The 12,826-nt window shown below is 52.4% G+C and overlaps 1 protein-coding gene across 1 annotated transcript in view; it reads right to left on the minus strand.

Moving 5' to 3' along the window:
* Positions 1-12,826, minus strand: part of CD81 (CD81 molecule) — a 31,021-nt gene extending 18,195 nt beyond the window's left edge. Inside the window, exons 1-2 of the mRNA XM_048066636.2 lie at positions 12,667-12,826; positions 2,974-3,088 (exon numbers count right to left, since the gene is read on the minus strand). Coding sequence (XP_047922593.1) covers positions 2,974-3,088; positions 12,667-12,732 — 181 coding nt within the window. The 5' untranslated portion in view covers positions 12,733-12,826. The remainder of the gene's footprint in view (positions 1-2,973; positions 3,089-12,666) is intronic.

Here is a 12,826-nt window from a genome sequence, read left to right on the forward strand (position 1 = left end):
AGAAAGGGAGTGACAGCAACAGCCTCCGTGTCCAAATTTAATCTGTTATTGAGTGCCTGTCCGAATCCTCACACCCCTCCCAAGGAGCGCCGGTGCTGCTGTGCTCCGGGGACAAGACGCAAGCCAGCCAAGGAGTTCCTAACAAAGTGAAAAGCCAGGGGGAAAAACTACAACAGAAGTAAAGCCGACCCTCTTCCCACCCCCAAAGCTACATGGAAAACCGCACCCCAAATCTGGATGTTTTGGCACTCTTCCTCGCGGCTTGGCCCCGCTCCCAGGGATAAGATAATCAAAGCACTGGGTCGTGTTGCTCCATCCCTTGCTATTAGCAGCTGGATGCAGATTTCCTATTTTGGGTCGGCGAGACAATCTGGCGGCGGGGGCTCTCATAGCTCATTGCATCACACTTTTAAAAATAAAAATAATAAAAAATCATGGGACTTTACGCAGTGGATGAATAGATACCTAAGAAACAGTTAAGCAGTTGTCAGCATCCAACTTATCCATACTGCTAGCTATCTTGAATGATGGTTTCTGACCTGGTATCAACATGTCTCACAGCCTCCATACGCTCAGAAGCAGCAATATCCACGGCTGAGAGGCAGGATGGGCTTCGGATTTACAACTACAACCAAACCGAGGAGAAGGATAAGCAGGAAGCACCGAAGCAGTTAACGTGCCTTTTGCTGTGGCGTGAGCTCCCCCGGCCAAATGGGGAATGCCATGAGTAGAGGCTGCAACAAGTGCTCAGGATCAGATGTCTCGTGAGCAATCCCCGGAAAAACCCCTGCAAGCTCTGCAGCCGGGGCTGGGGAGCTGGAGGAGGAGAGGTGGCTGTGGTGAAAACCCGGGTTACTTCTGGGCAGAGGCAAAGCCCTGCAGCAGGCTGGAGGCAGATAAGCATCGCGCCTTGTGCCCCTGGCCTCTGCCTCTCTCCCCACATCCCCTTCCTCCTATTTCCCCATCACTGTTCAATCCTGCATGCAACATTAATTATTTTTCCTCTCCCCCAACACACACGTGGGAGAAGCAGCCTTTACAAACCAGCTTTAACTGTTGTTTTTTTTTTTGTTGGGGGGGAAAGGACACAGAGGAAGAACCAGGAGCCAGCAAAGTGCCGCTTCCCCCCTCCCTAAGTACAAAACCCCACTGTGCACGTTTGCCTCCTCTGAGGGTTTTATTGCTTCCCCCGTCCCACAGCACAGCCTGGCTGGCGTTAAAAGCCTCCCGACAGATCCTGGGATGCACCAGGCACCAAAAAGCAGTTTGCAAGGGGAAAAAAAAACAGCTCCAGAGGCCAGCCCTGGGCTTAAGAGAGAGGTTCCCGAAGCGGGAACATCGTGTGCATGTGGATGTTGGACAGCGGACAGAAAGAGGAGGGCGTGCGCCTCTTTGCAGGGAGTGTCAGTTGTCGGGTGGGGGGGGGGGAGGAAAAGAAAGGAAAAAAAGGAATCCCAGACTTCAGGCTCAAGAGGGCTGGCTAGAAGAGGCAGCAGCTGAAAGAAATATTCTGCTATTATTACTGCATGGAAATTACAGCCGCCAGAAGGAATCTGGGCAGAGCTGTTGCTGAGTGTAACTTAAAAAAGACAGAAAGCCTCGGGGCTGGGATGTCCAACGCACCAGGAAGCCAGCGAGGTGGTGGGACTCATCCTGCTCCTGCAGTGCATTCCTCATTGCCATCTAAATAGCAATGGCCAAGGACGAAAACGAAACAAAAAAGGGTTGAAAAGCAAAGGATGCTCCCAGGTTTTGGGAGAAATGTGTTTTGGGACATATCAGTTTGGCCTCAGAAGGAAGGAGATGTTTGGACCAGTTCCTGGAAAGGAAGGAGTTTAACTTTTTTTCTTTCTCTCTCTCTCTCTTTTTTTTTTTTTTTTTTTTAAAGTTTAAAACATACAAAGGGGAAATGCTCTAAATACAGCTCTGGGTATGAGGCAGGGGGGCGCAGGCAGCTGCCGTACAAAACCTGCTGCTGCTTACAGCAGGAGCAGCTGGGCAAAAGGGCTCAGGCATGCTGCTTGATGGGCAAGGAGAGCAAATTGCAGAGAAATCCTTCCAGGAAGGTAACTCCAGCTACAGGCAAGACAAGGACATTGGTTAGGTGGGTCCAGCTCTGTGTGTTTTCTACACCTATATCCTCAAAGCTAGAAGGGGTTCCGTCCACCTGACTGACCCCACCAGCATCCTTTGGTGAGGAGTGGTTTTTGGCCTTCCTGCTCCCAAATATGTAAAAAAAATCTTTTTAAAAGAAATCTTTTCTCAGCAAGTAACTGATCTTTCAGGCATAAGGGAACACCACTGCGCAGGACGGATGCTCCCCTCAACCCCATGGGGGAAAAGCACAGCATTGGGACCAATTTTCATTTGTGGAAAGGAAAAGACTCAAACCTCCTCCTTCCTATGACATACAGGTATGTGCTCTCTCTGCCTCTTATCCAAGGAACTCAGGAGGGACCAGCCCTCACCCCTTCCTGGCTGCTCGCACCCTGAGTCCTGCCCCACAGCCTGCAAAAGCTACTCGCCCTCGCCCACCAGGGATCACTGGAAAATAGGGCAAAATATGGGTTTCATCTTCCCGCAAGCCAGCATGCTGTCAAATTAATAAAGATCACGCTCAACCATACCCAGACATTCCACCTTCCCCTCCTGGAGAACATGAGTCACGAGCTCTCCAAGTTTTCCTTTCCGCTGCCAGCCACTCCTTCAGCGATTTCATGTCCCGCTGGGAAATGAAAGGAGACTCACTTCCAAGAAGCCTCCCTGATCCCCAGTCATGCACCCTCTCCCCAGGAGAGACCAACAAAAGGCGCTACCCAGTGATGAAAGGAGGGTCCCCCTGCACTTTTAGCTGCCGTAACTTCAGGTTCCACCTTTCAGGCACAGCTGGCATTTAATCAAGGCCTTGGCCCGCATAGTAGGGGAACATCGGGGAAACGTTGGGTATTTTTAGTTCTGCTTTCTGCTACTCACCGACGTAGAAGGTGTTGGGGGCCTGCTTGTCCCCCAGCTGCAGGTAGAGGATGCTGGTGGTCTGCGTGTCATGGCGAAGCCACAGGGCCACTCCCAGGATGATCCCTCCGGCCAGCTGGGGAGAAAGCAGAGGGAGCACGCGTTACCCACAGCCAAACCTCTCGTGCAGGAGCTTTGAGCCGTACGCCCCGCAACTCACACGCCCTGCACAGCATTAGGAGCAGCCCTCATCCCGAGCAGGTGCACAGTGCCTCCCAGCTCCTGCCCGTGGTTTCCTTGCTGGAGCTGTTTTATCACTCGGCTACCATGGAAGGCTCAGTCTCACCTCTGAAGCACAAGGTGTGCAACCCAGGGGATTTTCGACAGAAATCAGGATCAGCCCTCATTACCCTCTGCTCCCAACAGGCTGTTACCACCTGATTTCATTTATCTGCGATGAACAAACAGGGTCGTGGGTTTTGTTTAAAAGCAAAACTGATACAACTAGCTATACCCGCAGGGATTTATAAACCAGTCCATCAAACTTGATGACAGGCAGGGAAATGCCCGTCCTCAGCAGCATTTGGCAAAGGGACTTGTTCCTTTCCCCAGAAAGCTGGGGAAAAAATAAAATTTGTACATTATGTTCAGGTAATGGAAAATGTTATGAACGGCTTCCTTAGTGTTTTCTCTTCTAGGGGAGAGGGCAGGGAATGGAAATGGGGGACAGGAGCAGGCTGCCAGCAGAACTCGCTGTGTTATCCCTGACATCCCTTTCATTTAAAACCATCAAAGAGAGGGGGGAAAAAATAAAAACACAGGTTAAAAAAAAAAGTGACTGAAATTCTTAAGGCTAAGAATTGCTGGAAGCGTCTGCTTAACTGCCCATGCAAGCGTCCTAAATCCTTCAAGCCATTTGTTTTTAAAAAGAGCCCCCACATGAAATGGGAAGATAACTACTGAAAAGTACAGAAGCAGTTACAAAAGTTTTTTGTAAGAGAGTCTGAGCAGGGTCAGGTGTGAGCCTGAAGGTCACATTAAAAAAAAACAAACAAATAATAAAAAAAACAGATTCTGTTGAGCAAAAGTGCAAAGTCTACAGCTGTGCAAGCCCAAGTGAACACATGTGGACTGGGATTTCCAAAAAAGGCTCCCTGTGTTTGCCTAGCTCCGCTCCTCCTGAGGTCAGCGTGCGTTTCTCTTCCTTGCTAACTTCTGCAAACCCCAGCCAAGTTTTTTTTTTTTTTTTTATTGGGGTGCCACAGGAGCTCGGGCGAGCGCACACCATCCATGCAAAATGCCCAGGGCAAGCTGACCTTGTGGCTCCCAGAGCAAAAAATCCCCACCAACCCCACCTGGCAATTTGGGAGGGTGAGGAGGAGAGGTTCTGCCAGCCCTTCTCTCCTTTTGCCTCCAAAGTAATGACCCTTAATGCTCCTGCCCCAGCAACCAGTGCAACCTCCCCGCTTGTGGGCTCTGTCAGCCCTGTCACACTCGGGGCAGCCCACAGTTCTCCCATCCCTCGCAACAGAAAAAAAAGCCACGAAAGCCAGCCAGCGCTCCAGCTCAGCTCCAAATAAGGCAGAAAGTTCCCCAAATCCAGCCTGGCACTGCTTGTTCATTGTTTAAGAACATAATGGAGCCCACGTCTGCTTCTCCTCTTGGGAGATGGGGAGGGTCCCCAAACTCATCAGTGCCCCCCTTAAGGATCTCGCTGTGGCTCCCAGGGGAAAAAAGATCCCAAAGAAAGATCTGGGATTCTTGTGGGGGCGGGGAGAGCTGAAGAAAAGATCGTAGCCATGTGTGGTGTTTTGGTTTGTTTTCATTCCAAAAAATAAACAAAAAAACAAACCACCAAACCCAAAAAGCGATAGGTTCACGATAAGCTCAGCGCCATGCAGCATCCTTCCGCTCAGCTGGGGAAGGGTCTCGCTGTAACGCTGCAGTGTTTTTGGGAATCAGCACCACCAAGTGTGCACACTTGGACAGCAGCGCGTCAGGTGTGAAACGGCACACATCCCCTCACCGACATGTCCACCCCGTCCCCTGAATGCAGAGAGAAACTTGGCCATGCTGGGAATTCGGCAGGGAAGGAAACAAGATGGGGGGGAAGGAGAGCAAGGAAAAGAAAAAAAATATCACTGGATTGCCATAGAAACCCTGGCTTCCAGCAGAATAACTTTTTTTTTCATTAAAGAGAACAACCCAGAAAGAAAAGCTTTTTTTTTTTTTTTTTTTTTTTTTAAACAGAGCACCAAGGACCTTCGGCTGGAAGTTTCAATCCAACAGCAGCTGCGTTTCTTAAGAGCAAACGACATTCACTTACTAATGAAAACAGGATTTAGGCTATGCTGAGTAACTTTTTCCATGAAAACCATATATCCTTCCACCACCAGGCAGCACAGAATGTAACGAAGGCATTTTCCAAAGGAAAGAAAACAAGGAGAAAGCCTCGTCCCTTTGTCACGATAACCCTGCCTTCTGCTTTTGTACTGCAATAGCATCTAGGGGCTCCAGTTTCTCTGGGGACTTTTCTGGTCTCCAAGTTGCATATCCTTATTTTCTAAATGTCCCTTTTTTCCTCTAGGCACCTAGCACCCTGTGCAGGTTACCGAATTTCTCTTTGCTTGCCCAGCTCTTCAGAGCGTGAGGTCTCAGAGGCTCATTGCAAACACATCTCACAGTCCTCAGTTTACATTTTTGGGGACTGCTTCCATGAGAGCAATAGTAAAAGCTGCAATTTCAGCAACGCCCATGCTGCATTATTCTCAGACATGCTTCCCACAACACCACCCCTCCAGCCTGCAATTCCCCTAACGCGGATGGAGGGTCTCCCTCCTCCCTGTACTTGAGCTTCCCTCCACCTTTATTTAAAAATAAAAATTAAATTCCCATGGGCACATCCCTAAAACCCCCAAAGAAAACAACCCCCAAGGGCAAATGACACCTCCTCCACCTCCCCTGCCCCTTTGCAAACCCACAGCAAGCTGACCCTGGGATTCACACCCCAAAGGGCACAGTGTGCTAGCACAGAAGAGGTGGCGCGGCAGGCTCTGCTGTTTCCTCCTTACTGCTCTTTTCCAGCTTCCCGAGATTTATTGCTTCTTCCCCAGACAGCCAGGCTTTTCCAGCTGGATCCTGCCCGCCCAGGGCGTGTGCAAGACTTGCTGGCAGCCAGCATGGGACGACGGGGAGGAGAGCAGACCCCGAGAGGTGCAATCCATGGGATGGGGCATCACCGGCAGAGCACCATAATAAGGATGCAACACCACGTGCAGTGATAACTCCTCTTTCACAGCTCCGTCACACCTCCTCTAGAAATTCCCATGATTTAGGGGTGCAAGGAGTATCCCTCTTCTCCCCTTGAATGTAGGGCACCCCATAGCCGACATGACCCCGCTTCTGCCTGCTGCCCCCCAGACGCTCGCGTATGCCAGGATGTGCATCACTCCTCAGTCCCTTCCGCTGCCGCCACCGCCCCTTTTCCTCCTGCTCCCTTCCCTCCGCCTCCCCCTAAAACAGGCTTCCTGGCAGGGAGGAGGAAGAGGAGGAGGAAGCAGCTCTGGCTGCAGCTATAGTGTGCCTTGACCGAAGTGCAGCAGACATCCTGCAGCCAAACCCCGAGGAAGAAAAGGGAAGTCCAGGTGCTGGCAGTTTCACAATGCTATATTTTTAGCAGCACAGCTTCCCGTGGACGCGGCCGGTCCTCCCGCTGGGACGCCGCTTTCCTCACCCCTCCGTCACCGCCAGCATCAGGGTGCACAGCAAAAACACAACCGAAGGGGTTTTTGCAGCGATGCTGCCTTTGTCCCTCTTGCACAGCCTGGGCAGGCTGCGTATTGCTTGCAGACAGACTCACCACAGTGACTCCAAACCACCTCCCAGACTGGAGAAACAAAGCACTGACATCACCAACACCGACACTGTTTTGGGGTGTTTTAAGATTTGGGTCGAAGATCAGACATGTTAAGTTTTCCTGCTTGTAGCAGCTTCCCTGAACCACTGAGCACCGGCACCACGCGGCTCCTCTCCAACACAAGCTGCAAAGTGACCGAGATGATGCAAAACCAGAGGTCCCCCCTCTTTGGGTGCTGGGAACTGGGGCATGGAAGGATGAAGCAGCTTGCCAAGGCTGAAGCGTCTCGTCGCACAAGCAGCCGGGAATTAATTGCTAAATTGGGGTTGAACGTTTTGCTCCCAGCTCTTATTGGGCTCTAGATGGAAAAGCAGATATCATATTATCCAGTACGTGCAGCATAAATAACGAAGAACCATTTTGTAGCTGCATCTTATGCATCCAGCGTGAGCGGAAGCAAAAAGTAAAGGAGACAGAGATTTATAAATTAATGAAACTCCATCTCCGGAAGAGGCAATCCACATGCACACACAGCCTGCCAAGACGTGCACTAGGACCTTGCAGGTTTTGCAGCAACACCTAGATGGATCCAGGGCCAAGAGCAGAGCACGTTTGCAGCAGGGCACAGGCGTATATGCAGGGTGTGGACGGGCACCGCCAAGCTGGCGTACCTGCCCCGCACCTCGCTCCCCACAGAGCAGAAGCCAAATTTCTCAGCTAAGGTGAAGAGATTCACCCATGGAAGTGCTTAAGGAGCTCAGGGCTCAATATCCCCTGTGCTAAGAGCTGAATGCCAAAAGCTAAGGGCAGCCTGCAGGAACGTGGGTTTGATGCTGCCGTGGTCCTCATGTTGAGATAGCAGAACCATCCATTAAGGAGATGAGTGCTGTGGATCACGCCGAGTTGTACTGAGTGCTGCTCGGTGACATGGAGGATGGGGTGACCATGGGATGAGCAGGAGCACCAACCCATCAGACTCAAAGATTTTGGGGGGATGAAAGCAGGGTAAGTGACTTAAATCAGACAAATTCAGGTGCAGTTGGACTGAAGATGATCACAAAATGTAAAAACTTCATTGTCAAACTCAACACAGGCACTCGCAAGCCACAACAACACTTTTCTTGGAAAAGGCAGACGAGACCTTTCTGCCATCTTCTGCAACTGTGACATTTGATGACTGGCAAAGATCAGGCCACACGATAGAAAACACGCAGGCAAAGCCTGTCTAGAAACAGAGGCAAAAATGAGGCAGAAAGCCCCATTTTCTACACGCAGGGCTAGGAAGGCACCATTGCGCCCACACTCTGCTTTGAGAGCGGCTCAGCCATGGCCACCTTCCAGCAGCGGCTATTAATACAGCCACGGAGCAGGGCTAAATCCTCTGCTGGTGCCTATAGTTACCAGCCCAACAAAACTGCATAGCTCCTCAAAACAAGCTGGAAGAAATGCTCCCGGAGGAGAGGCAGGCAGGGTGCCAAATAAAGCCTGAGGAGGAAGAAGAAGAGGAGGAAGAGAGCGGGAACCCGGTGTCCAATGCACCAGCAGGGTGCTCAGACCACGGGATGCTCTTCAACCACCTCAGCCAGAAGCAGCCCTACACATCGGCATCTACCAGCAAGGGTTAAGTGCCCTGGTGGAAAAGAAAAACAATTTCAGATACTGCTTTAAAATTAATTTGACCACACACACAAGCGTTTAACTACAAGAGTAATACAACTGCTTTCCCTTTTTAATAACACAGTGAAAGGCGCTTGCACAGCACCTTTCATCACAGGATCAAAGTGTTTCTGAAGGCGCTGTGCGTGCCTTCATGCTCTTGCACAGGTGAGCATTAGGTGGCTGGCAGAAGAACCACCCCAGGAAGACAGAATAACCCCCTCAGCTGCCAGAGATGCTCCCTCCTGGTGATTTCAGTGCAGCTCACGCAATGAAGTCAGGTATTTCTGATGACGGAGCATCAGTCTCTTTGAAAGACCCGGTTAACTAAGCTTCGGCACGCAGAGGTTTCGCAGGTGATGGTAGGGCTGCGTTCACTTGATAGTGAGCCCAGAAACACATCCCAGGGAGACACCAGCAGGAAAGCCTGGATCCGGGTCCTGAGCCTCCACACACTAAGAAAACATTTCCCTTGCCCTACAAAGAGAGGCATTAAATATCCACGTTCCAAGGCACGTGGAGATACGCTGGGCTGTGCGTTGCCCAAACGCACCAAACCCCAAGTCACTGCAAGGAGATGCTGGAAAAGCGCCGTGCCCTTGGCGTTCGCAACGCCGTGTGCAATTCCCAGGGAGACCAAGAATCAAAACAAAAACCCCCACTCCACACTGGAAAAGCCTGTGACACACTATGACTAATACAACCGAAGCAGTTTCCAGCACAGGCATGCATGTGGGGCTGCAGCCTAAACAGAAGTCGAGCTGTTGTTACGAACCCGCCGAGTTATTTCTGAGCAGTGCTTCAGAGCGCTGCACATCACACTAACCACCAGCCCTTCTGCCTCGTTTCCGTCACCTCGTTTAAACTCGCGGCAGAAGCACCCACCGCCCTCCTCGGCACACCCAGGCAGCGAGGTCACCCCCTGGGGGCAGCACCGTCACCCCGGAACCGCCACCACCACCCAGAGAGGAGGAAGCGTGGGCTTACCGCCTCCCCCCGATGCCATCTCTCAAAGCCAAAGCCAGATACCTTTGTGCATGCCGTGCAGACTCCAGAGGATGACCAACAGATTTTTCCAGAGTTGCACAAGATGAGAAAATACCTGTTCCTCCATCCCTTCTCACAATGCGTTCCTTTGAGATCCTCGCTCTCAGGACAGTGGTTTTTCACTTTCGTGTTCCCTCTGCTCTTCTCTTTCGCACCCTACCCATACCACAGACAACACAAGCAAGAGAAAATAGTTGTGCGTTGCCTGGAAAATGGCATTAGGACCGAACTCTTTTAATTAGACACCTCCGTGGCACAGCAGCCAGCGCTGCTCCAGACCTGGAAGGCTGCCACTGGCCGAATTAGCTAATGGGCTGGGCGAGCCTTCTCGGAGCAAGCCAATTTCTCCTTGGTTATGTTTAATTACATTTTAAAATAGCCATCTGGCTTCCTTCAGCCTCTCCGGGGACGCTTCGCCGCAGTGGTCAGTCCAGCCAGGCTCTGTGGGCTTCAACTCACTTCGGAGGGTAGCCGAAGCCCAGCCGTCTGTGCAGCTGCTGCCAAGAGTGTGGTGGAGAAACGGCTCTGCCCCACCACACACCCTGCCCCTGCCAGCTCCAGGCTGAAGAACGAGCCAGGACCGCCTGGTCCACCAGCGAAACCCCAAGACCTGTGTTTGGCAGCTTGCTCCCGAGCCACCCCCAGAAAACCTTTATCCCTCAAAGTATCCCAAACCCAGTGCTTAAATCAGCTGTGCAAGGAAAACTAGAAGCACAGTTCAAGTTTTTTTTTTTTCTTTTCTTTTTTTTTTCCTGAAACCAAGGTTTCAGGGCAAGTTTGCAGTGCACAAAACCTTTTCCCTTATCAGCTCTGTGTTTTGCTAACCGGGTGAGGTGCCCCAGGTGCTGCCCTTGGCCTCCTCCACAGCTTCAGTCCAAGCGATGCCGCCACGAAAGACGCAGGCACCAAGCTCTACCAGGAGCCCGGCCACAGGCCCGAAGGGCTCTACCAAAGAGCTGGAGGTGCAGTGGGGCTTCCGAAAGCTTTACAGAGCTTTGGGCAGCCTACCAAGCCTCACGTCTCTCAATGGTATGTGTGCTCCTTGAGAGTCACCACTGCACAGCTGCTCGCCCCTTCCAGAGGACAACCAAGCCCAACCTGGCTGCTGCTTCCCAAAACACATGCACGAGGGAAAAATAACACAAAAAGAGAGAAAAATCCCAGGCAGGCAGGCTGCCGAGGTGCCCCAGGGAGCTGGCGCTGGGGCAGCCTTTTCCTTTTGCTTTTCAACACAGCGGCTTTGTTCAGCCGCCCCCCACACCCCGTGCTGCCAGGGGGAGGAAGCCGGGGGATGTTGGTTTATTTACACTCCAGCAAGACAACAGGGCCACTTCAGTAAGTTATCAGAGTTTCTTTCTCATTTGTTAACACAGCGAAGGTTTAGAATTGCTTCCTTTCTTCCTCCCGAAGCCAGCTGCCTTTTAGTGAGCGGCGAAGCCCCTGCGCCTGCCAAACTTCTGGCTCTGCCTCACACTTGTTTTCGCCAGCAGCGCCCAACCTCGATTCAGCGCCGAGCAAACGATAAGCAAATGAGTGCGAGGAGCCCGGCAGCCCTTGCATACCAAGCAGCTTGCACAAAATCCCGTGTCTCATGCCTCCCTTTGGCTTAGGGCATGCCCCAGGGCTGAGATACCTGTATGGCCACCCTGCAGAAAGCCCGAGCACCCTCCACGGGGGATGTCGGTGTTGCTCCTGACCTTATAATACCAGTTCTTGTAGGGTCTTGATGCCACGGTGGTGACCAAAGCATCCGCCCCCCAGGCGGGGTGCAAGATGCTACCCCGTGAATTCTGCTTAAAACCAGAAGGGTCTGCAAGCCATCAGACCTGTTGTTCACCCACTGTTGAGCCTGGCAGTGAGCATCGTTAGCGCTAATGAAGCCCAGGCTCGCCATCTGCACAGGAGGCAGCCTGAGGGAGCCAGCTGCTGGCAAGTGAGCACTGGGGCAGCATTTCGGGGAGCCGGCAGGTCGCAGCAGAAGCCATAAGGGGGAAGGAAAACAGGAAGGAAGCAAAACACTGATTTAATAAAAGGTAAGTTGTTTGCTAAACCGCACGCAAAGGCCTCCTGCACCTTTCCTGCCCCCCGAAAGACCCCTCCTCCCTTGCATCCATCCTTGAGCAGCAAGAATGGCAGGAAACGAGGCACAGAAGGGATGAAAAAGCCCCCGGATAAGCGCCGTAAGGTGGCAGGAATGACATGGGCAGGCATTTCAGGGAGGGGGCTGCCAGGCTCCATCCTGCAGGAGGAGGAAGAGGTTTAAAGCAGGCCGGTCCCGCAGGCATCCTGCAGCTGGCAGAGCATCGGGTACCAATTAATGCCATTGCCGTCACCACTCCCCTCGGTCAGCGCTACCCCGGGAGGAGAAAGACGAAGCAGAGCCTGAATTCGGACCGGATTTGAGATGCGGCAGAAAAAACCGAGGCTGCTGACCCAGAATTGGGAAAGACTGGGCAGAAACCCCCTGACGGCGACCTTCCTCCCACGCGGGAGACCCCGCTGCCACCACCGTGCCCAGGTCCAGCCACCCCTGGGGACAAATTATTCCTCGGGAACTTTCCCAGGGAAGCAAGCCTTCCCACCATGGGAAACAGCTGCAGCCCCAAATAACTTCCTGGGAGGCAGCGCCCAGCTCCAACCGAATGCGGGGTATCGAGGGGCAGCGGCAGCCCCAGCCACCCCTATTTTTAAGCCCCTTCTCCCCTCCAGCACCTCCAGGGCGGGGGGCTCAACCCATCCACCCGGGGGCAGTGGAAGGGAACCCCACTGGAACAACAGGGGGTCTGGGGGAAGAAATGCCCCCCAGCCTCATGCTGAGGAGGGTGTATGTAAATATATAAACATATACATATATGAATGCCATATGAGTGTGGAGATGTGGGTATATATATATATATAAAAATGCCATCTAGGTGTATATGTAGATGCACGCAAATAAATAAATATATCTAGATGTATTTGCACGCATTAAAAAAAAAGGATAAATGCGGTCCCCCCAATTCTCCCCCCCCCCAAAAAAAAAAAACAAAAAACAAAAAACAAGACCACGCAGGTCTTCGCACGGGGGGAGGGAGGAATGGAAAAAACCCGGCTAAAAGCAGCCGAGCCGCGCCGCAGCCCCCTTGGCAGACGCCCCCCCCCTCGGCGGGGCTTACCCAGAAGATGAAGTTGAAGACGAAGAGGAGGTATTTGATGCACTTGGTGCAGCCTTCCACCCCCATGGCGGCTCCTGCGGCGGCGGCTCGCTCTCTGCGGCCGGGCTGGGGCGGCGGCGGCGCGGCGGGGAGAGCCCGCCCCCGTACCGCCCCCTGCCTT

The sequence above is a fragment of the Anser cygnoides genome, chromosome 5, assembly GCF_040182565.1.
Source record: "Anser cygnoides isolate HZ-2024a breed goose chromosome 5, Taihu_goose_T2T_genome, whole genome shotgun sequence".
NCBI lineage: Eukaryota > Metazoa > Chordata > Aves > Anseriformes > Anatidae > Anser > Anser cygnoides.